The sequence below is a fragment of the Pongo pygmaeus genome, chromosome 3 (assembly GCF_028885625.2).
Source record: "Pongo pygmaeus isolate AG05252 chromosome 3, NHGRI_mPonPyg2-v2.0_pri, whole genome shotgun sequence".
NCBI lineage: Eukaryota > Metazoa > Chordata > Mammalia > Primates > Hominidae > Pongo > Pongo pygmaeus.
This window is the reverse complement of record NC_072376.2, coordinates 3556971-3581266: the sequence shown is the minus strand read 5'-3', so window position 1 is coordinate 3581266 and position 24296 is coordinate 3556971. Positions and strand designations below refer to the sequence as shown.

General features: G+C 59.0%; 1 protein-coding gene across 1 annotated transcript; it reads left to right on the top strand.

Moving 5' to 3' along the window:
• On the top strand, window positions 1–23821 carry LRPAP1 (LDL receptor related protein associated protein 1). Its single transcript, XM_054484336.1, has 8 exons — window positions 1–2668; window positions 9776–9920; window positions 16228–16349; window positions 17436–17556; window positions 18215–18373; window positions 20208–20290; window positions 21465–21641; window positions 23352–23821. Exons 1-8 carry the CDS (start codon window positions 2462–2464, stop codon window positions 23412–23414), a joined length of 1077 nt encoding a protein of 358 aa, XP_054340311.1. The 5' UTR covers window positions 1–2461; the 3' UTR covers window positions 23415–23821.
• Window positions 23822–24296: the final 475 nt, after the last annotated feature.

Here is a 24296-nt window from a genome sequence, read left to right as displayed (position 1 = left end):
TAGGTTTTATGGTACATGTGCGCAATGTGCAGGTTAGTTACATATGTATACATGTGCCATGCTGGTGCGCTGCACCCACTAACTTCTCATCCAGCATTAGGTATATCTCCCAATGCTATCCCTCCCCCCTCCCCCCGAACCACTGTGATTTTTTAAAAGATGTACTATTTTGAAATGTATAATACATACGGAGAAGTGTATGAAATATGTACAATTTAAAGATAGTGAAAAATGCATGCCTGTGTGCCCACCACCTGGTGAAGAAATACAACCTGGACACCACTTTGGAAGCCTGTCTGTGTCCACCCATCGCATTCTCCCTCCTCCCCCAGCCCAGGTATCCTCCATCCCAACCTTTAGCTATCCCCTGACTTTCTTTAGTTTCATTGCCTGTGTATGTAGCCACAAATAAAATATTGCTTAGTTATCTGGGAAACCGGGCTGTATAAGAAAACGGCTATTAGAACCCCACACCACTGTAAGATGCAGGATCCCAGAAGACTCTGCTCCCAGTCCGGCTTCCAATTCCTGTGGGTTTATAATGGGCCTTTCTAGAGACACTGGGGGCAGGATTCACAGAGCTGGAACATTCGCAGCGAGGACCACATTCCAGATGACCAACAGGGACATGCTTGCGGGGGGATGGGCCAATTTGGACTGTCCCCTTCTAAGCCCACCAAGACCTACCTGTAGCTCGCAGGAGTGGGGTCAGGGCAAAACATGTATGTGGGGTAAAACGGGTGACCTCTGATTCTAGGCACCAGGAGATGGAGAGAAGAGCAGGAACGAGGGAACACAAGGGGAAGTCAGGCACAGGTGAGAATCTAGGCCAGGCTCACCTGGCCATTCTGTCCTGAGCTTAAAAACATGCAATGATGGCAATGACAGCATTTGATCTGTCTCTGGAGTCACTTCGCATGAGGTCATTCTCCCTCCACCACCCTCCTGGGGGATTCCTTTACCTCCTCTCCCCCATACATCCCATACTGGGAACTTGTGCTTCCAGCTAAGATGCAGTAACAGACTGAATTTACCCTCTTGCCTGAAACAACTCAACAGCTGGAAAAAAAGAAATGAAACGATGGCTCTGAAAATACTAGAAAAGCAGCAATGGACAGCAGCAGATAACCTTGATTCCAGGCACCTGAAATCTTCTCTGCAACAACACAATATACAATTTAAATGTAAGTTAGGGTAGGCCCAGTGGCCCACGCCTGTAATCCCAGCACTTTGGGGGACCAAGATGGGAGGGTTGCTTGAGCCCAGGAGTTGGATAACAGCCTGGACAACATACGGAGACCTAATTTCTACAAAAAAATTTCAAAAATTAGCTGGGCGTGGTGGCACGCACCTATAGTCCCAGCTACTTGGGAAGCCGAGGCGGGAGGATCGCTTTAGCCCAGGAGGTCGAGGCTGCAGTGAGCCATGATCGTGCCACTGCACTCCGGCCTAGATGACAGAGACCCTATCCCCCCCACGCAAAAAAAGGAAATCAATTAACATTAATTCCTCCCAAGGTGCCCAGGCTCTCTTCACCCCCTTCGTCATTGTCCCTCCAGTTGGAAATTCCTCCCTCCCCAGGCAAAATCCCGCCCACCCTTGGAGGCCTTTTCAGATCATTCTTGCCAGATGAGCTCCCCTTGTCCCTTCTCTGAGCCCAAAGGGGCCCAGCTGCCGTCTGTCTCCCTCCTTCCCCTTGTTTCCCGTGCTACCTCCAGGGCACTTCCCAACTCACTGGCCAAGCCCTCAACGAGCGGTCTATGCTAACTTTGGCTCTGTGAATTTCCTAGAGTGTCGTGGGTTGGGGAAAAGCGCGCGAAGTCCTGCCTTGCAGCAGGCGCGAGAGCAGGCGCTTGGGACGTGCGTTGGGGCAGGGGCCCCGGGACGTAGGGGGACGTCTGCGCGGCCCTGCGTCCCCAGGACAACCTGGCCTGCGCTCACCCGCGGCCAGGCGCTCCGCGGAGGGCAGAAGCGGGCTGGGCCAAGCTCCTCAGCTCCAGGCCGGGGCCACAGTCCTAACCCCGCAACGGCACCGGGCACGCAAGAGTCGGCGTCAGTGCGCGTTTAGTCGGAGCATTATCGGGCTCAGCCAAACACGGCCCGGTTCCTGGGCTTTCCGCTCTTTTTACGGGGCAGAAGGGGAAAGAGGCCTCGAGTCGTGCGGGCTCCAGGCTCCGGGCTCTGGGTGAGGCCTGGTCCCTGCTCCCGCCCGGCTACCCTCATTCTCCAGTTGTATCCCCTGCCCGGGTCTGCAGCCTCGGGCCGCGGCATGGTTGCCTGGGAAACGCTTGCGCCTGCGCAGGGCTTCCTAGGCGATGGAGTCTGCCGGCGGCCTCGCCGCTGCCGGCCGCGCACGGAGGAACTACAATTCCCAGGAGACCGCGCGGTGGGTGGGGGCGGGGTAGTGGGCGGGGCATCAGCCGGCTAGGGTCTCGGCGCGCAGGGCCAGTCGCAGAGGAAGATGGCGCCGCAGAGAGTCGGGTCGTTTTTGCGCGGGCTCCTGGCGCTGCTACTGTTGCTGCTGTTCTTCCTCGGGCCTTGGCCCGCGGCGAGCCACGGCGGCAAGTACTCGCGGGAGAAGAACCAGCCCGAGCCGCCCCCGAAACGCGAGTCCGGAGAGGAGTTCCGCATGGAGAAGCTGAACCAGCTGTGGGAGAAGGCCCAGCGGGTGAGCGCGGCCCGCGGGCGGTGGAGCGGGGCCTAGGGGCGGGGGCCGTGGTTGGGGGCGTTGGAGCGGGGCCCGGGGGTCGGAGGCGGAGGGGGGCGCAGCCGGGGCACCTGTGCCCCACACGCCCTGTCCTTGGCACAGCCTCCCCCAAGTGTCAGGTGGGGCGCCCCGACCCCTTCTGCAGCAGAAAGGTACCCGTGCCGGCGGCGACGCCGTGTGGAGCAGGTGGCGGCCGGCACCCCGAGGGTCAGTGTCGCCCTCCCCAGCCTGGGCGGCCTGCTGACCCGAGCGTAGGGACAGAAGCAGGTTAGATCACAGGTCTCTTGCCTCCCGAGCCGTTGCCTGTTCCCTCAGCCTTATTTCCCTATGTGGGGAGACAAGAAAAACAAAATGTTGGGTAGAAAGACGTGTCCAGGGACAGAAGGAATCCCAGTAGCAAGCCCGTGCTTGTTCATTTGAGCGAGAAATGAGGAGGTGAGGAGATGGGATCGGTTTAGAGCACATAAAACGCGACCTTGGGAATGCTGAAAGTCAGTCTTAACAGGGCGCTTATCTGACCTCTCCTTCATTTGAGAGATGAGGGTACGGAGGCCCCGAGGGGAAAGGGCACCCCCAAGGTGGCTCGGCCAGTGGAGCCCCCCGGGACAACAGCTTCCTCATTGGTGCGTGACCCTGGGCCAGCTGCTTTCTTCATTAAGATACGGTTGTTTCATTTGTTAGGTGTTCCTGAAAACACCTGAAATGGGTGTTTTCGAACTATGCCGACCATCTGGGCCTCAGTATCTCATCTCAAATGCAGGAGTCAGATTAGATCTCTGTCTCAATAGTCCAGTTTTAAGCATTCCTGAGTCTTTGAGAGGAAAGTAAATGATTTGCAGAATAAGAAGGAAATTTTGGAACGAAAAGGGAGAGGAGAAACAGGTGGGGGAGGGACAGACGATTATAAGACTGCGTGGGGATGGGGACTGACGCCTGGGCATCAGCTCCACAGGCCCTTCCCGAACTGCTCCTGGGACCAGCAGTCAAGCCGCACGCGTAATGTTCAGCCTGCGGAGGTGGGAGAACGCTCTGGGCTGGAGCGGCAGGGCGGCTTCTTGGAGGAAGGGATTCTGGAGGGGCTGGGGACACGGCTGGGTTTGGATGTGTTGATGGCCTCCCAGCAGCAGGGAACAGGTGTGACCAGGAGCAGCCGGGATGCAGTGCTGCCTCCCCGTGCCCGCTGCGCTGGGCGTCTGTTGAGTGGGTGGAGTCCCCCCTCCCCATGAGGAATGGGGAGCCCGAAAGAGACTCCCTGACCGATTGGAGGTGGCGTTGAGGAAGTGCACTCGGGCCCAGGAACCCCAGCGGCTCCCTTTGCTTTTGGGTCCTGGCCCAAGTCTTCCACCTGCTCTGCAGGGCCGCCCTGGTGCACTCCATCTTACCTGCAGCCACCTCCGGCTGGTCCTCTGTGTTTGTCAGCCCAGGCCCCCTGCAGTGATATGCCTGCCCTCGGGCTGCCCCTGCACCGGTCCGGCTACCCTCGGGCTGCCCCTGCACTGTCCCCCGGTGCTGGGTGCTCACCTGACCGGTTTCAGTCTTGGGTCGGGTCATGTCTCCTGAACCTCGCTGAGGTTCACTGGGCACCACGGTAGGGCAAGCTGCTCACCTCCACTTTGGACTGAGCCTTGGACTAGATGGTCTTTCTGGTCCCTCTAAGTCCTGAAATTCTAGTTGTGTGGGCAAGTCTTTTTTGCTGAACAGAATGTGAAGTTCTTTGAGAGTGAGAGTTTTGGGGGATTTTGTGTGTCTTCCCCCCTTCCAGAGAGCCTGGTACTATGGCAGGCAGGCCTGCAGAGCCCATTCGTCTTGATTTTCCTTCCAGATAACGGAAGCTTGGAGGGCGGCGGTGCTGTGAGGGTGTTCTATCCTGGAGTCAAGTGTCCAGGCGTCAGACCCATCCTGGTCCTTTTGAGGTTATCAGTGGCGGCGGCGCATCCCGGGTGGTCTTCGTGCTGTGACTCTTGCTGCCGAGCGTGCCAGGGCCCAGGGTGGTCAGGAGGCAGGAGGAGCCACCGTCAGTTCGAACGCAGGGGTAGAGAATTGTTTGTGCAAACAGTCACTCCAGTCGGCTTCTTACCCCGCCTGACTCGCCGCTCTAGGTGGGTATCAGACAGAGATGGGGTCTTGGATCGCCACCTGGAAGATAACTGAGGTGAGGGCTGCTTTTTCAGAGAAGCACGTCCTGCCCGACTCTGCAGCCACTGCTCTCAGCCTCCTGTGACCTGCGCTCAGCAGCCAGGACGGTCTTCTCCTTTCTTTGATTTGCTTCATGAAAACATAGCGTCCCTGTTTTCTGCATGTAAAGCCACATCCTGGCATATAGGATTGCTTAGTGTGTCAGTAGGCATAGGGTGAAGGAAGCGTTTCAGGAAACCTTTGCCTTTGATGGGCTTGGGCTGTGAGACCTGCATTGAGGCACAGATAGGGGTGGTTGCCGCCAGGAAGACGCCAAGACCCGCTTTCATCAGGCGAGACCCGGCCAGGGGAGTGCTGCTTCATCCTCTCCAGCAACTTGAATCTTGACTTTCTGTGAACTCTCCCAGTTCCTCTTTCACAGGCGGGCTCCGCTGTGTTGCAAGACTCCTGAGCAGAGGCTGTCCCTGGAGCTTTGGAGGTCGGAGGCCGTGCAGAGCCCTTGTGCTCGCAGACGCCTTCTGAGGACTCTGCCTCTTCAGAGCTCTGTGTGTTGTGCTGATGCTGAGGAGTAAGCTCCAGGGTCTGCATGGTCTGGCTGCGGTGCTCAGGGACACACTCGTGTACCTCTTGGCCTGGGCTGCACGGTGCCATGAGCTTGGAGTCCTTGGCCGTAGGTCCTTAGTTTTTTTGGTGTTTTTTTTGTTTGTTTGTTTTGTTTTTTTTTTTTTTGAGACAGAGTCTCGCTTTGTTGTCCAGGCTGGGGTGCAGTGGCGTGATCTCGGCTCACTGCAACCTCCGCCTCCCAGGTTCAAGCGATTCTCATGCCTCAGCCTCCTGAGTAGCTGGGATTACAGGCATGCACCACCATGCCTGGCTAATTTTTATATTTTTAATAGAGACAGGGTTTCACCATGTTGGCCAGGCTGGTCTCGAACTCCTGGGCTCAAGTGATCCTCCTGCCTCTGCCTCCTAAAGTGTTGGGATTACAGGTGTAATCCCAGGAGGCACTGCACCCCGACGGTCCTTAGTTCTGACATGAATGGTGACTGCGATGAGAGTGTGTGAAGCATCTTGTTCTCAGAGTTCTGACGAGTGGAAACTGAGGTCTGCAGAGAGGAGCCCTCAGAGCCCCACCCCAGCTCTCAAGCGTCCCCCCGGCTTGAGAAGGGCCTCTGAGGATGGGCCAGCCAGCGGCCTCCATGGGCACCTAGGACTCGCCAGGCCAATGCACGACCTCACAGCAACTCAAGGCGGGTACGGCTGTGCCCTTGTCCACGGAGCTCAGGTGGAAGGAGCTGGGGCACAGTGGCTGGGCTGGGACAGTGCAGCTCCACCTGCCGTGATGCAACAGGTGCAACATGCCGGGAAGCCTTGGTCAGTGCCACAGCCTGCTCCTCAGGGTGGGTGTCTTGCAGTCTGGCGCGGGCACTCAGGTGAGTGCTGGGAGGATGGCACGTGCCCTCTGAAGAGGTGGTCCATTGGCGGTCCTGGTGGCATTGGAACCTGCCCAGCCTGAACTGTGCTGTGTGTGCAGGTTGACACCAGTGGTTTAGCTGTGGACCCTGGCCTGGGTTTCCTGGGTCGTTGAGAAGCAGCAGCAGGTTATTGGAAAGTTCCAGAATGCTCTGCTGGCATGTGGGTGGTGCTGTGTGGGGAAGGGCCGCTGCTGAGGTCCTGAGCAGTGCTGGGCCCTTGGGTCTGGTCAGGAGGACACGGTCAGCTCTGCTTGTGTCTGAGGACACAGGACCGGCATCGTTTGTTCAGCTGAGCCGGCTCTCTTCCCTGCATGTATACCCTGGTTGTTGATGATTTGCCTCACTGCTTCATGTTTGACAGGTTATTTTCTGCATTTGGTTTCCACAGGGTACTTCTAACTTGATGCGTTAACATTTAACTTGAGAGAGGTGAAAGAATCCAGACGTGGGGTCTGGGGTCTGCACGTGACCTGCTGGTCTTCCTCTGCACAGAGCTGGGGCTGCTTTCTGTGGTGGTGCCGCCAGGCTGGTCCCTTCTGCGCTGAGCACTGGCAGCCACGTATCAGGGGAAAGGGGGCTGGCTTTTGTGAGACACACGGTGTGAAATTTAGACCCCCTGTTGCCTGAGAGGTGGGGAATCCGAGGGAGAAAATGACTTTCCCCTGTGGGTTGCAGATTTTACAGCCCACGGAGCACCTGCCCTTGATTCTCCCAGCACCCTAGGGAGGCAGACAGGAAGCCAGTGAGGACCGCAAGTTACAGGGGTTGGTGCCTGGCTGTGAGCCTGCCAGGACGGGCCCAGGACTTCAGCAGCCCGGGGTCTTCGGCTCCGCTTTCCAGCGGGCAGCCCATGGGCAGTCATGGGACACCTGTGTCCTCTCCCCTGTAGCCAAAGAGGGCAGACCCAGGGCCCCTCAAGGCAGCACATGCTTGAGAGCATGCGCCTGCATTGCCTGCCCCAGGGTGCTGCTTCTGGCTCGGACCATCACTGTGGGCCTCGCGTCTCGGACCCTCCCGGGCAGTGCAGCGCCTACAGGGTGGCAGCAGCCATGGGGAAGTAGAGATGGAAGCAGACCTGTTCCTCTAGGAGTTTGGGTCACAAACAAGGTAGGTAGGTGTGGGCTCCCCCTCCTCCTGAGGCACAGACTGCCCCTCCTGAGAGTTCAGCGTCACTCAGGTGCCTCGTTGTCCTGGGTCCTCCTGCTGGGAATGCTCAGATCAGACCTCAGGTCTCCTAGGGCCTTCCAGTGGACGCCGCAGGCAAGCGTCCAGGGCACAGAGGGGCATGGGGTGGAGCTCTGGGGAGAAGGGGCCGGGTGGATGGGGCTGGCTGGGGAAGAGGCACGCAGGTAGGGGTGTGTTGAAGGCTGCCAGGGAAAGGGTTTTCAGGTCGGGACAATCCTGGAAAGCAGCCCCTGTAGAGATGGGGGCGCAGAGCATCTACCAGGAGGGCCCAGACAAAAGACTGCCCTAGGACTACCCACCAAGGGTTAGAGAACCTTCTAGAGAATTAGAAGCTTTCCTCTGCCCTAGGCCCTGCCGTTCATTTTGTGCCTACCGTTTGCTATCTTTTTACCATTGGGGATCTTGGCTCAGTGATCTGAATTTGTCCCTAACTAAATTTTAAACTCCTGGAGGGTGGGGCCTGTGTGGCTAGGGTGGCCGCGGAGTCAGGCTGGGCTTCTGAGAGGAGAGAGGGCGGAGTTGGCAGCCCCAGCACCCAGCTGGAGACAGGGCCTGTGGTCAGGGGTCTCCTTCCTCCCAGGCCCAACACAGACTGAGCTGCAGGGAGCAGGATGGGCTCAGTCTAGATACATGCAGAGTGAGGCGAGGAGGTTCCGGAGTGTGGGGTGTACCAAACACACAGAATTGGCTTCGTGCGAGTCTTGAAAGAAACGTGTGCCCCTGCGCAGCACGGACCTGAGGGCTGGGCCTCCTGAGGCCTGGGGCTGCAAGGCGGTGTGGGCTGCGGGACACTGGGAAGGCAGCCGGCTCTCGACGCTTCCTGGGGATGTTCACTGTTTTACGTAAACGTTATTGAAATATAGCGCACATACTTTGGATACTAGCTTGTGTTGTATTTATGTTAGAAAATAGCTAATGGAATATAGATAAAAGATTAATATTTCAGACCTCTAAGGGAAAACAGACTCCGTATTGAAACACACATGATCAGAGACAGGCATTAGGTGATGGGCACCTGGAGCTCAGAGGCAGGAGCTGGGGTTCCCTCCTAGAGCCACGGGCAGCTCGTGAGGAGCAGCCCCAGGGGAATGTGAGAATGCAGGTGCTCAGGGAAGGGGACCCTCCCAAGAGCCGAGAGATTGGGGATCTGCACTGCATGATACCGAGCACTTGCTTTGCTGCAGGACTCCACGGAGCCTTCAATGTGCTGGCGTCACGACAGGCATGCGGTGCAGCCTCCCCGGTTAGCCAGGGACAGCACCCTGTCTCCGTGAACCCTGGTCCCACCTCATGACACGTTCTGGTTCACGCAGCTGGGCCACTCTGCTCTGCACGGAAGAGCCTCCGCTTCCTGAAGGGCTCAGCTGCCCCAGCGCACGCCTCTTAGCGGCCGGGCCAGCCCCAAGGCCAGAGTTGATGAGAGCTGGCCGGTGGGTTTCATTCTGCTGCTTGCCTCGGCCGCCTGGCATTCTGGCCCAGTCATTCTGACATGGGGACACTCTTGGCCTAAATCCTGTCTTTACAACCAAAAAGCAGTGTGCCCGGCGGTCACCTCACTTCCTTCCTTCTCTCACCCAGGATCCCAGAGCTGGGAGGGCAGGGGTGGCCTGCCCTGCAGAGAGGTATGAGGGTGGGGCGGGGAAGTTCCTCAGCCCCAGTGCGGCAGCTCGTTCTAGGGCCCTGCCTGTGTGGTCTGCGCCAGCAGGTAAGTGAGAGGGTGACAGATTCCTGTTCCAGAAGGATCTGGGGCTGTGTAAGAACCATCTCAGCAAGACAGTTCCTATCATGGTACACTTGAGAGGTGGTGACTAAGGGTCTTTGGGAAATGCAGATGGGGCAGATCTGAGATTACAGTGATTTTTTTTAAAAAAGAACTTCTAGGTGTCTGTGTCCTTGCAATGGTATCTGCAATGGTAATGCAATGGGTATCTTCTTCCTGCCCTGTTTATCCGAGTGCCCGATGACTGTCCCCAGGTGCTAGGGTGGGGTGTCCTGTTACAGCCAGACAGGAATGAGCAGCCGCTGCTGGTGGAGAGCCCCCGATGGACTTGGGGTTTCCAGATCGTGTATACAGACAGGCCTAGAGACTGGTATCCATGCGCGCATTCTTGTCTAAGCCTGTGGGGTTTGAATCCTGCTGACAGTGACCCTGACTCCACCTCTTCCTGGTCTCCCGGAACCTCCCGGTGGCCACCCTCCTCCGAGGTCAGTTTCCCGCTGTGTGCTGGTCCATCCTGCACGTGGCTCACAGGCTCCTCCCCTTTGTTCACAGCTGCATCTTCCTCCCGTGAGGCTGGCCGAGCTCCACGCTGATCTGAAGATACAGGAGAGGGACGAACTCGCCTGGAAGAAACTAAAGCTTGACGGCTTGGATGAAGATGGGGAGAAGGAAGCGAGACTCATACGCAACCTCAATGGTACGTTTGTTTCTTTCCTAATGCAGGTCGAGTATCCCTCTTCCTAAATGCTTGAGAGCGGCAGTGTTTTGGATGTCGGATTTTGTTTTTGGATTTGGGAATATTTGCATTATGCTTAATCTGGATATCCAAAATGAGCCTTTCCCCTGAGCATCCTGAGTGCCCAGAAAGCTTAGGATTTGGGTTGGGAGGCTCACCCTCATGAGAGAGGTGGCCACTGGCTTCAGTGGTTGGGGGGGGCTAACCCTCATGAGGGATGGTGGCTGCTTGCCTCAGTGCTGTGGGCTACGCCTCTGACTCCTTGGCTCTTGGCCAAGGGGCCCATTGGGCACAGCCTGCGGGGGGGCTCTCCTCCGAGCACAGATGCGCCTTTGGCCGTGGTCTTGGTTTGCTGTCAGAGGGAGGGCCAAGGCAGGGGCACTGGGTGCAGGAAGGGACCAGAGGACAGCAGGAGGCTCTCTGTCACCCAGAGGAGGAAGCAGGTCTGCCCTAGCATCTTGAAGTTTTGGGGGCATACTCCAGATGTTGTCAGAATAGCTTTCTAAGTGTCAGAATGGACACTTAGTTGTGATGCAGTTAGTGAGCCCTTGTCCCTGTGGATATTCAAGAAGAGGCAGGACAGTCGCCTGCTTGGTACCAGCATACAGAAGACAGGCGTGTCCTCAGAGCCAGGAGGGTTTTAAATGACAGAGTTGCGACTGTTCCTTTTGGACCCCTCTCCTCCGCCATCCTCCCTCACCACGGGCCCATCGGCAGGGCACTGGCGGGCAGAGGACGCACACCAGGTGGGCCCGTGGGACTGGGGTTGGCACTGCTCCGGAGAGTCGAGTGCTCAGCTGCCTGCTGTCAGCTGTGTGTAGCAGCCCTAGGAGCTGCTGCGCCTCCAACCAACTGCTGCCCCTGGGCCTGACCCGAGGCACCCCTTCCCCAATCCCCTCCCCCACTGCTCCCTGTGTGACCTGGGCCCCCGGCACAGTCCCCTCCCCCCGCCACCTCTGTTTCCTCGTCCTGTCTCACAGGACACGTGTGAACCAAGTGGGATGCTCCCCACTGGGGTGGGGGTGGGGGTGGCTGCCATCGCACTTGTTGCTGTCGTGAGGGTGGCCCCAGAGCCCTGGCCATGTCTGGAGTCTGCTGTAGCCCTGCTTTTCACACGCGCTGATGGCCTCAGGCATTGCAGCGCCCGGGTGGTCTCTGGTAAGGAGAGGAGGTGTCTATGGAGTTCCTTCTTTAGGCCTGATGCTCTAACACCTACTCCTCAAAACTCTTTGTCGTCCCATTTGACAGGCTCAGAGAGGGTGATTTGTCTGGAGTTGCAGAGCCGAGTAGTGCAACAAAGATTTGGAGCCAGGGTTTTCTGACTCCTGAGCAGGTGGTCTGTTCCCAGCCACCCCTCTTCTCCCATTGGCAGGCATCAGCAGACATGTCACGTGGCTGCGCCTGGGTTAAAGACAGAGGGCCGGCTTCATTTTTGCTGGTTTATGCCACCATGTTCAAGAGTCTGGGTGGGACATAAGCCAAGATATGGCGGCAGGGACTGCCTGGGGAACAGAGACATGGCTGAAACAATTCTGGATGGTTGCGTCCCCACCAGCGTGTCTAGTGGGCCATTCCCAAGGGCCAGGAAAGAGCCTGTCCTGGAGGTGCCCCCCAGGAAGAAGGGACTGGCTATGCAGCAGGGCAGCATTAGGGGCCTGGAGGAGACGGAGCAGCTTGCAGGGGGCAAAGAAGTGGGCTAAGGACCAGCTCCCTCCTGCAGGCCAGGCAGTGTCTTTGCAGGGTGTCCAGCTCTGTGGCCCAAGTGGAGCTGTCTTGTTTTTTGCCATTGCCTAGTGACCTGGCAGAAAACTTAGCGGGACTCTAGGAGCCAGCGTCCCAGAAGCAGACCCTGCCCACACTCAGGAGAGAGGCTCGTCCTAGCCAGCAGCCCGCCATCTTCTGGGTGTGGCCCCTGGACCCCCGAGGTCCTCCGTACCATTATCAAGTCTGATACCACACCTGGGGGACCAGCCATAGCCAGGTGTGCCTGCCCTTGGCACCCACCCATGCTGAGGTCCACCCTGAGACAGACGGGCCACACTCCACTCCGCCCTACCCTGCTTTGCTCTGCTCTGGAGTTCGCTGCTGTCCTCACCCCTACCGCGCCCCCAGGGCCACTTCACTCCCCAGGCAGGGAGTGTGGGGCCACGTCCGTCCTCCCCAGGCAGGGAGTGTGGGGCCACGTCCGTCCTCCCCAGGCAGGGGGTGTGGGGCGGCGTCCATCCTCCCCAGGCAGGGGGTGTGGGGCGGCGTCCGTCCTCCCCAGGCAGGGGGTGTGGGGCAGCATCTGTCCTCCCCAGACGGGGTGTGGGATGGCGTCCGTCCTCCCCAGGCAGGGAGTGTGGGGCCGTGTTCATCCTCCCCAGGAGCTCTAAGGGCTCAGTGCTCCTGAGGCCGCCTCCAGCTTCAGTGCTCTGTGACTCCATTCCATGCAGAACCCAGCACCTCCAGAATCCAGAACCTTCCATAGTCCCTGCTGCTGATTGCAACCTTGGGCACTCTGCCTTTTGATGGGGTCTGACCAGCCACTTTGGGCTCTGGCTCAGAGCTTTTGGCTCCAACTAGGAAGGCTTGAGCCAGGCTAGCCTCAGAGCCCCAGGACGTGGCCCACCCTCCCTGTCTCTCCCTCTCCTCTCGGGCTCAGGGGTGCACAGCCTGGGGGTGTGACCTCAGTGCTGCTGAGCAGTGGCTGGACTTGGGGGTCTGGGCAGGATGGCCTTCACAGGCAGGCCTGGCACTGGCTTTCTAAGGCCAGAAGGCATCCAGGCCACTTTTTTAAAAAGTTTGTGTATTTTTGTATGTATTTATTTCATTTATTTTCTCTTCCCCCACAGCCACTATTATTTATTTAATTATTTATTTATTTTAAAAGACGGGGTCTCACTTTGCTGCCCTGGCTGGTCTTTTTTTGTTTGTTTGTTTTTTGTTGTTGTTGTTTTTGTTTTTGTTTTTGTTTTTTATGAAGTATTTATTGATCATTCTTGGGTGTTTCTCGGAGAGGGGGATATGGGAGGGTCATAGGATAATAGTGGAGAGAAGGTCAGCAGATAAACACATGAACAAAGGTCTCTGGTTTTCCTAGGCAGAGGTCCCTGCGGCCTTCTGCAGTGTTTGTGTCCCTGGGTACTTGAGATTAGGGAGTGGTGATGACTCTTAAAGAGCATGCTGCCTTCAAGCATCTGTTCAACAAAGCACATCTTGCACCGCCCTTAATCCATTTAACCCTGAGTTGACACAGCACATGTTTCAGAGAGCAGGGTGCTGGGGGCAAGGCCATAGATCAACAGCATCCCAAGGCAGAAGAATTTCTCCTAGTCAGAACAAAATGGAGTCTCCTATGCCCACCTCTTTCTACACAGACACAGTAACAATCTGATCTCTCCTTCCTTTCCCCACACTTCCCCCGCTTCTTTTCAACAAAACCGCCATCGTCCTCATGGCCCGCTCCCGATGGTCGCTATCTCTTCGGAGCTGTTGGGTACACCCCCCAGACAGGGCGGCCGGGCAGAGGCGCTCCTCACTTCCCAGACAGGGCGGCCGGGCAGAGACGCTCCTCACCTCCCAGACGGGGCGGCCGGGCGGAGGCGCTCCTCACTTCCCAGATGGGGCGGCCGGGCAGAGGCGCTCCTCACTTCCCAGACAGGGCGGCTGGGCAGAGACGCTCACCTCCCAGACAGGGCGGCCGGGCGGAGGCGCTCCTCACTTCCCAGATGGGGCGGCCGGGCAGAGGCGCTCCTCAGTTCCTCCCAGACGGGGTGGCAGCCAGGCAGAGGCGCTTCTCACCTCCCAGAGATTGGGCGGCCGGGCAGAGGCGCTCCTCACTTCCCAGACGGAGCGACCTGGTAGAGGCGCTCCTCACTTCCCAGACAGGGCAGCCGGGCAGAGGCGCTCCTCACATCCCAGACGATGGGCGGCCGGGCAGAGATGCTCCTCACTTCCTATACGGGATGGCGGCCGGGCAGAGGCGCTCCTCACTTCCCAGACAGGGCGGCCGGGCAGAGGAGCTCCTCACATCCCAGACGATGGGCGGCCAGGCAGAGACGCTCCTCACTTCCTAGATGGGGTGGCGGCGGGGCAGAGGCTGTAATCTTAGCACTTTAGGAGGCCAAGGCAGGCGGTTGGGAGGTGGAGGTTGTAGCGAGCTGAGATCACGCCACTGCACTCCAGCCTGAGCAACATTGAGCATTGAGTGAGAGAGACTCCGTCTGCAATCCCAGCACCTCGGAGGGCTAAGGCGGGCAGATCACTCGAGGCCAGGAGCTGGAGACCAGCCCGGTCAACACGGCGAAACTCCGTCTCCACCAAAAATACAAAAACCAGTCAGGCGTGGCGGCGCGCGCCTGCAATCCCAGGCACTCATCAGGCCGAGGCAGGAGAATCACAGGAGCCCGAGGCAGGGAGGTTGCAGCCAGCCGAGATCACGGCAGTACACTCCAGCTTCGGCAACAGAGGGAGACCGAAAAAAGAAGGAGAGGGAGACCGAAGAAAGGGGAGAGGGGAGAGGTGAGAGGCCCTGGCTGGTCTTGAACACCTGGGTTCAGACAGCCCTCCTGCCTTGGCCTCCCAAAGTGCTGGGATCACAGGCATGAGCCACCACGCCCGGCCTAAAATAGTTATTTCAGGTATAAATTCCCTGCCATGGAAGAGAGGCCCAGCATGTGGTTGAGCTTTGAAGCGTGCATCTGCGGGACCCGTGCCCAGCGCCAGCAGCTCTTGACTGCTGTCAGGAGAGACGGCTTTCCTCAGGGACAAGACCACAGGCTGGTTTTTCACGCTTAGGAAGATCACAAGCGCTTCCAGGCTGGAACACGAGAAGCACACGCTGCGTGTGGCCTTGAGACCCCCACGGCCCAGGCTTCCGGACGGAATGCGACAGGAGGGATCAGAGGCCAGGGTGGTGTCGATGAGAGAGGAGGCCTGAGGCTTTCGGGGTGTCCCTGGAGCAGGGCACTCCCCAGGGCTGGCAGTGACAGAGGATGGACCTTTGGGAGAGGTGCAGGGGTGGGGCCTGCTGAGCCCAGAGCATGTGGAGGCCCCGCTGGGAGTAGTTCTGTCCAGTAGGGTCACGGGTGAAGGCCCAGAGGAGGCGCTGGGGTCCGGGAGTCACCGTCTGGTTGAAGAGGTCCTCGGGGTGAGGGGAAGTGTGAGGCGAAGGGAGGTTCCGCGCCCAGCATCTTGGGGGAGGCCCACACGGGGCCCTCTCAGCCCGGAGGGGAAGGCAGGACCCCATTCTGTGGGAGGCGGGGCCCTGGGAGAATTCCCCCAGCCCCCAGGAAAGGGCGGGCAGGCAGGCCCACCACCAGCCAAGGAGGCAGGCGGGGTTGCATGGGCCCCGGATTCCAGGGGACCTAGTAGAGGGCCTGTCACACAGAGTCACAGCACAGGGCTTGGAAGTGGGAACTGGGGCCTCGGGAGAGCTACTGCCGTGGAGGGCGAGGCCAGCCCCCAGGCTCTGCTCTCACGTCCCGAGTGCAGGACTTGTCCACAGCTGAGTCCTGTCGGCACCAGGGCCCGCGTTGAGCGCCTGCTTTCGTATCATGTTGGTGGCAGCGTGTGGTGACAGACACAGCCCACAGATGCCGAGTCCCCCCTAGGGAAGCGGGGCTAGGGGAGCACCGCGTGGGCAGATCCTAGAGGGCTCCCCGAGTGGCTGGGCCACAGCACACTGCAGACTAATTATTCCTCCTGGCTGCTACCAGTAACTTTTTGTTAGAAGCTGCTGACACTGACGTTTCTCCTTTAGAAACTGTTTTTCCTCGCAATAAATATGTGGGCTGTCAGAAAGCCCTGCCACCCTGCACACTCTGCAGGTGGCCTCTGTCCTGTGGTCCTTAGAGTTTTTGCCCTATGGCAACAGGTGAGGCTGTAAATTTTGTTCTTGAAAATCTGTGCAGCTGATCGCTGAAGACGGGCCAGTCGGTAACCACTCTCACAGCCCAGCCCACCAGCTGCTTCCACAGCTGCGTCTCAGGGACACAGCTTGATGGAGGACTCCAGCCGGTGTGTCCCTGGTAGGAAAGAGGGAGGTCCTGGGGGTGTCCCGTGAGTCGCCAGACCCATTCCTAAGCGCTGAGAGACCGCAGCCCCCACGCTTGTTTACGTTCTTGTTCTCGCCAGATCTCCAGTGGTCATCCAGGAAACAGGTGAAAGGAAACTCCTGGAAAATGAGAGGCAAACCTGTCTCACCCACTGTGGCAACCCAGATGTGTTGGCTGTTGACTGTTTTTCACAGGAAGCCATATCAAATAGAACCTCCCCTCTCTCCTAGTCATCTTGGCCAAGTATGGTCTGGACGGGAAGAAGGACGCTCGGCAGGTGACCAGCAACTCCCTCAGTGGCACCCAGGAAGACGGGCTGGATGACCCCAGGCTGGAAAAGTTGTGGCACAAGGTACTCCTCGATTGTTTGCATACCTTGCAGAATTGGTGCCGTTACGTTGAGTGTTAAGGTGGGGGGCTGTGAGGGGCAGTCTCTGCTCTGCATGGGAGCTGGGGTTTGGGAAAGTCTCAGGAAGACAGTGGCTTCCTAAGGAAGCCATTCCACTGTCGTTCTGTGAATATTTTCAGCTTTCCTGTTTAGAAAATCCCTTGCTCTTTGAGTAAAGGAGCTCTGTTTGGCCTGCAGCTGTCAGACCTTCAGCTCAGGTCATGGGTGGTTACGGGATCGTGACATAGCACGGGCTGAGTTCTTTACTCCGTGTCGGATTTTTAATTTAGTGAGTGGTGCCGTGGACGTGCTTCTGTGATTAGAAAGGTGCCCTCGTGTGTGGGGCTGGGCTTTCACCCTGTGCCTGGGAAGGGTGCGGGGTCCTGGTACGGGGCCAGGGGCTGGGACCCAGCAGGGCCTGGTGGGCCGTGGCAGGGTGTTTACCTGCTTCAGCTCCCCCATTTCCAGCGGCTACTGCTCCAGAACAGTTTCTCTGGATCACATTGATGTGGGGTCAACAGTTAGGCTTCTTGTACCAGCCCAGTCGCAGCTCATTGTCCTTGGCCAGGAAAGATGCAGTCAGTAGAAGGGGGCAGAGAGGGAGAGAGGGCCCTGTGTGGCCTCCCTGGACGTGTGTGAGCCACATCACCCCACAACCGGGAGGCAGGTGGGATGACAATGAGGGGCTGGCAGAGGTCCCCCTAGGAAGATGCCTTGCTGTCCTCATCACCTGCAGCCAAGAGAGCCAGGCAAGCCCCGGGTCACCGGGCTGCTGCCCTGTCCCCCTCCTTGGGATCTTCTGCTCCCCACCCCAGCCAGCTCTGTAGCTGTCCCCTGTTGAGCCTGGACACATCCGGGAGAAGGGTGGTTGCCTGCCGGCAGCTCTTCTCCGGTTTGTTTTTTGTTTTCCTGCCCTTTGTGAGGCCAAGAACCGGGTCCGGCACTCACGTAGGCAAGGGCCTGCCTGGCCATGAGGAATGGTCGGCTGAAGAGCGGCCCCAACCACAACAGTCCGCGGCGGGTTCACTCCAGGCCTTGTTTCCCTCTTAGGCGAAGACCTCTGGGAAATTCTCCAGCGAAGAACTGGACAAGCTCTGGCGGGAGTTCCTGCATCACAAAGAGAAAGTTCACGAGTACAACGTCCTGCTGGAGACCCTGAGCAGGACTGAAGGTGCCCCCTGCCCCACCCCCTCCTGCCCCCCACCCCTCCTGCACCCGAGGCTCGTTGTGCTCAGTGGGCAGCCTCGGCTCCCCTTAGGGACACGGCAGGGGTGGTGAGGTGGCACCGGACGCCCTCTCCCAGGGTTCCACTGGACTTGTGAGTGGGGAGGTTGCTGTGCAGGCAGGGCTGGCTCTGAGAGTCGCCCGCCTGCATTGGATGAACCAAGTCTCACCAGCCCCTGCCCCCACCATGGGCACAGCCGCTGCCTTTGCCAGACCTGAGCTTCGCTGATGGGTCCTTCCCATCATTCTGGACTCGTGACCCTCCCCAAATGTGTGACTTTCCCACCCTACAAAGCTGGAGTAAAATGGAGGGTGAGCCGGGGAGGGGGGGGCAGGGCAGGGTTCCACAGTCAGCCCCAAGGGGACCTGGTGCCCCAGCTGTCACCGCCAGGCGCCACTTGATGCGCGTGTCCCGGCGTCTCGCCTGGAAAGGAAGCCGTGCCAATGGTCGTTTCTGCGGCGCTGCAGGACCGCGGAAGGGGGACGTTTTCAGCCCAGAAATGAGAGCGAGTTTGAGCTCCCCAGCAGTGGGCGTTCTAGACAGTGGTCTGGGCAGGCAGGGCGAGGACTCCCAGTCTCATGGCGTCCTGCTTTCGGTTTTACAGAAATCCACGAGAACGTCATTAGCCCCTCGGACCTGAGCGACATCAAGGGCAACGTCCTGCACAGCAGGCACACGGAGCTGAAGGAGAAGCTGCGCAGCATCAACCAGGGCCTGGACCGCCTGCGCAGGGTCAGCCACCAGGGCTATAGCACTGAGGCCGGTGAGTGCCCACCTCAGACTGTTGGTTCCCGAGGGTGGGGCCGTCTCTGGTTGTGTTTTGGGGACGAGCGGACAGGTGCTTGTAGCGACGGGAACCTGGGCCTGTGGATGCAGCGGAGACCCTCGGCGCGCTCAGTCTACCCAGGGGTGGTCACGGGCCTTGCTCCCAGGAGCTGCTCCGTGAAGGTCACTCGCCGTCCCCAGCCTTGTTCCTGGAGACTGGTGGAGGGCAGTGGTGGCAGCGGGCCTGGGAGCAGCCCTTCCCAGCGTCTCCCCAGCCTCAGCAGCACAGCCCCTCCCATGCTGCTATTGGCCAAGAACAGACCACTTGTCAAACACAGCTCTGTCTCCATCTCATGCCACCCGCACTGTCCATCAGTCCCCCTCAGCCCGGCAGGGGCAGGACGCCCACTGAGGCCACAGAGCTTGTGGCTCCATCTCAGCAGCTCATTCTCACTCCACTGCAGGCCCTGAGTGGCCAGGCTCTGCACCACTGCTTCTTGCCCAGGACCCAGACCAGAGCCTTGTGCAGGGTTTACCAGAAGCCTGCTGGCCTCACTCACACAGCTTCCAATTGTGTACCTCATCCTCCACGTGCACACTGAGCACCGACTGAATGCCAGGCCCTGCTCTAGGCTCGAGGAGGCAGCAGCCGCCAAGAGATGGCATCTGTGCCCTCATGGTGATAAGGCAGCAGGGCTGGTCTCTGTCCCCGGTGCCAGGCAGAGCCACTGCCTCCTCTCCAGGATGGTCTGGCCAGAGGCAGCCTCCAGCACAGCAGTCAAATGTGTTCACGTGGGCCCAGGTCCCCTTGGTTGGCTGTGCTGCTGTCACCTGAGTGCCCTTGGGCAAGACCCCTCACCACCCACCCCCAAACCCAGGCTCCCTTAGCCTGACCTGGTGCTGGTGACTGTGTCAGCCGTAGGCTTTTGGCCGTAGTGTTGGGGCTGGACCACCTTGTAGCCCTGCGATGCAGTTCGCTGAGTGCCTGTGCTGGAGAGACCCGGATGAGCCTGGCTACAGTTCATGCAGGAAAGGGCGACTCAGCCCCACACACTCCTCTTCCCACCTCGGGCTGTCCCCAAGGCAGTTGTGTCCAGCGGCTCCTGCAGTTCTCTTGCGGGTCTGCCTGGGCCTTCCAGCAATCCCCACCAGCCCAGGGTCCTCAGGGTCCTGAGCAGGAAGGGGTCAGCAGAGGAGGGAGCAGGGGCCGCTGTTGCGGGGCTCCCTGGGCAGGCGGCTCTGGACAACTCGCTCCTGGATGGAGAGTGGTGACGGCCCTGGAGTCTTACTGCATCCCTTCGTGAGCACCAGGGTCCAGGAGCCATCTTGGTTTGTTTGGCTCCTCCCAGGAGCCCGAATGTTTGACTTTCACGAGTACAATGTCCTGCTGGAGACCCTGAGCAGGACCGAAGGGAAACGGCCTGTGCCTGCGTCTAGACTTGGCTAAACTTGCAGGTGCCCCCACCCGAGGTCCTGAGCAGCCTCTGCACGCAGGCCACGTCCACCCTCTGCCTCCTGCTTCAGAGGCAGCCAGGGCGGGCTGTGGTGCTTCCCAGGCTCTGATGGAGGCAGGTGTTTCTGGACACAAAGGAGAAGCAGTTGTTTGGCCAAAAGGACAGAGAAGCCACATTTCAGTGAGGTCGTGTGAGCTACTGAGCAGATGCCTTCTGTGCCCCATAAGACTTTCAGTGCACGCACCCGTGTTTCACACACATGCAAGTCGCGCCTGCACACCCTCATAGGCTCCACGCACACTCAGCGCAGTTGCCGCGGGGCTGGCTGGGGTGTGCACCCCGGGTGCCGCTGAGGCCACTCTTGCTCCTCCCCTGCAGAGTTCGAGGAGCCCAGGGTGATTGACCTGTGGGACCTGGCGCAGTCGGCCAACCTCACGGACAAGGAGCTGGAGGCGTTCCGGGTAAGGAAACACGGCCCTCTCCTTCGAGCTCTCTGTGGTGAAGATTCTCTTGCAGTTTCCGGGTAAGGAAATGGAGCCTTCTCCTTCGAGCTCTCTCTCTGAAGATTCTCGCAGTTTCTTCCTTAACCACTCAGTGAACCTGCTTGCGTTTTCCTTCTCATCTGCCTGGGAACTCGTGTTTCAGGGGCAGGGCCAGGCTCTGGAGGGAGGGACTTTGGTTCTTTTGTCTGTGTTCACGTCTGAGCATGGCCTTGGTGTGGGTCCTGTGGATGGTCAACGGTTGGTCGGGACCCAGCCACAGCCTGGGGGGAGGGGACCAAGGATGCTACCAGGATCGTTTGGGGGTGTCACTGCTTCCTGAGATGGAGGCCCAGGGAGGGAAGGAGACCACCTCAGGTGGCAGGGGCTCCTGGGGCGTGTGGAGTGCCTGATCATTCTGAGGGTGGAGAATTCATCAGCTCAGTGAGCACCCAGCAGGGCTGTGAGGAGTGGGGAGTCCAGCAGGGGTCCTGGGTGGGCAGCCTTGGGTATGGTATCAGGCCGTGAGTTCACCCAGGGTCCCTATAGCTGGTGTCTGTCGGGAGGGAGGTGGACGTGGTCCTTCCCTCATAGGACTTGGGACTTTCCTGGCCCCAGGAAGGGTCCTTAGCACCTCCCCCAGAAAGGGGTCAGGAGCTTCCCTCTGGGGCTGGGGCATCTTAGCTGGGTGCAGGCATGTGCATGGGGGTTGGCAGGTGGGACCACATGGAGGGCCCTGGGTCTGGAGCGTGGGGTCAAGGCAGGGCAGGGCGCCTACAGGAGCAGGGACAGAGTTGCAGTCCAGCCCCAGGCAGGCTGGGGGCAAGGTGCAGAGGCAGTCACCACAGAAGCACAGCCCCTGGACATGGGGTCTGGCTGGGAACGAGCTGGAGGCCTCCCAGATTCGGGGGGCAGGGGTGCCATTTGCAGAGACAGGGAAGGGATCGGCTTAGGGCTGCCGAGGAGGCGCGGGCTGGGACCCGTTGCTGGTGTGATGGCCTCCCAGCTGCCGCGCCGTCATTGCCCATGTTACTGCAAGGCATGTCCTGCCCCGGGTACGGCGCCGTTCCTCGGCATCCTTGCAGTTCACCCGGGACCACAAGGTGGCGTGGCGAGCACGGGGAGGGAACACTCACCTCTGGAAACCTTGTTCCAGGAGGAGCTCAAGCACTTTGAAGCCAAAATCGAGAAGCACAACCACTACCAGAAGCAGCTGGAGATTGCGCACGAGAAGCTGAGGCACGCAGAGAGCGTGGGCGACGGCGAGCGTGTGAGCCGCAGCCGCGAGAAGCACGCCCTGCTGGAGGGGCGGACCAAGGAGCTGGGCTACACGGTGCGCGCGGGTTCCGGGACCGGGGAGGCCACAGTTCCCCTGCAGGAAAGATGGGGCCGCCCACGTGCAGATCAGTGCTTCCTGTAGACGGGGTGTGGGCCCCACGCCGTTGTCTTCCCTGTCCGAGTTGAACCCCAGGGCCACAAGTGTGTGGGGCACTGAAGGCCACAGCAGCCGTGCTAGGAGAGCCCCACGGGCTTGTAGTGCAGTCCTCCAACCCTCAGGTGTGAGCGCGGGCCCTGGCAGGCCACTGCCAGTCCTCCTGTGACCAGGATGGGGCGTGAGCTGGAAACCCACAGCCAGCCCACGAGTCAGGGCACTCTCCAGCCCTTGAGACAGGCGAGCCCCCTTCCCCACAGCCCCTGGGATGTGAGGAGAGGAGGGGCAGAGCCCAGGAGAAGCTGAAGCCAGGCACGGCCTTGCCACAGAGGCACAGAAAACCCTGGAAGCTCATGCCAGTTCCTTCTGGAGGGAGCTGGGGCTCAGGAGCCTCATCTGTGCCTTTTAAACTTTGAACTGCAGGCATGTGTTACCGATTCAAAAATAGGAAAGGCCTAAAAAATAAACGAAGGCAGAAGTTCTGATAGGAGAGGGTGGTGCGGGTCTGCCTGGCAGAACGTGCAGGAGAGCAGCCTGCGGCCCTTGCCTATGGGCAGGAGCTCAGGTCCAGGGTGAGCACCACCATGTGGGGTTTGCAGGGTGCTCCCGCGAGACGCGGGGATGGAATGCTAGCGTGCACCGAGCTTCACCTGACCATGGCAGAGCTCGGTGTTGGTTAGGAAAGCCGTGTGGCGCTGCCTGAGGCACCCACACCGTTGGGGCGGAGGTCAGGGCCGCTGAGAGAAGGGACCTTCGGCGAGTTATTCACCCTGAGCCACGGGCTCCTATGTGGAGAGGGAGGCGGTGCCCACGAGCAGGGTTTTGTGAGAATCTGGGGAGAGCTACAGTGATCCTGGCCCAGGCTGGGCTGACGCAGCACCTGCTGCCACTGGGGTGGTATCTGTGGGGATGCTCCGGGCTGCTGTGATGTGAGGAGCTGGAGGTCCCTCTCCTTCCCTCCCAGGCCCTGAGGAGGAGGCACCTTTCCCAGAGCTCTGTCCCAGTCTCTCTGGTAATTGCTTTTAAAAATAACACTGTGGGGCTGGGCACAGTGGCTCACACCTATAATCCCAGCACTTTGGGAGGCCGAGGTGGGTGGATCATCTGAGCTCAGGAGTTCGAGACCAGCCTGGGCAACATGGTGGAACCCCATCTCTAACAAAAATAGAAAAATTAGCCGGGCGTGGTGGTGGGCACCTGTAGTCCTACGTACATGGGAGGCTGAGGTGGGAGGATCACTTGAGCCTGGGAGGCAGAGGTTGCAGTGAGCTGAGATCATGCCATTGCACTCCAGCCTGGGTGACAAAGCGAGACCCTTTCAATAAGTAAATAAATAACACCATGGGCCTATCACAGAGACCGTGAGCTTTCCACTTCAGCATGAACTGCTCCTGGCTGGTGGCTCTTAGCATTCTTTCGTGGGATTTTTTAGTTAGCACTGAGCTGCTTTTGTGATTTGAGCATTTCTGGACGGGTGTGGAATTGGAAAGTCAGATGTGCAGGGCTTGCGCCTCTTCCTTTTGGATCGCGCGTCTCCTGACGTGAGGCTGAGCTCACAGAGCCGGCCTCAAGGCGCGCTGTCCCCAGCTGATGAGATGTTTCTGTCCACAGGTGAAGAAGCATCTGCAGGACCTGTCCAGCAGGATCTCCAGAGCTCGGCACAACGAACTCTGAAGGCGTTGGGGAGCCCGGCCCGGCAGGGAAGAGTCCGGCGTGAAGGACCTGGGCTCTTGGCCGTGGCATTTCCGTGGACAGCCTGCCATGAGGGTGGCTGGGGCTGGCACAGGTGTCGAGGCAGGAAGGATTGTTTCTGGTGACTGCAGCCGCTGCCGTCGCGACACAGGGCTTGGTGGTGGTAGCATCTGGGTCTGAGATCGGCCCAGCTCTGACTGAAGGGGCTTGGCTTCCACTCAGCATCAGCGTGGCAGTCACCACCCCAGTGAGGACCTCGATGTCCAGCTGCTGTCAGGTCTGATAGTCCTCTGCTAAAACAACACGATTTACATAAGAAATCTTACACATCTGCCACCGGAAATACTATGTTCAGAGTCCTTAAAAAATAGAGTGCAGTATTTAAACCACCCGCTTGTTGGCTGGTCACTAAGTGTCCTGGTGGCTGGGGCCAGAGCCAGTGCTCATGAAGGGATCGCATCATAGCCAGCTTCCCCTCTGGGCCCAACGGGTCTTTGCAGCCAACCTCCTTTTCCCGTGAGACGGCCCGGCCTGATTTAAAGCCAAGAGTGCTTGAGTTGAGTTTGAGGGGAAGATGGCAGAGAGAGGAGCGTGTGGTTCTGTGGACAGTCAGAGACAGTGGACAGTCTGACTGTGGACAGTCAGAGTTGAAAGACTGGGGCAGCGTCTTTCAACTCTCACTTCTGCAGCTCAGGGACCTCGGGAGACCCCAGCAAACCTGCAGGGCCTCCGTGTCCCTAAGTGTGCTGTGTAAATGCCCCATCTCACGGGGGTAGGGACAGCCACGGAGGCCTTCCTCTGACCATAGCTGATGGACCGGCCGTTGCTCAGGTCCGGCTCCGAGCATGTTCCCGTGTTTGAGCC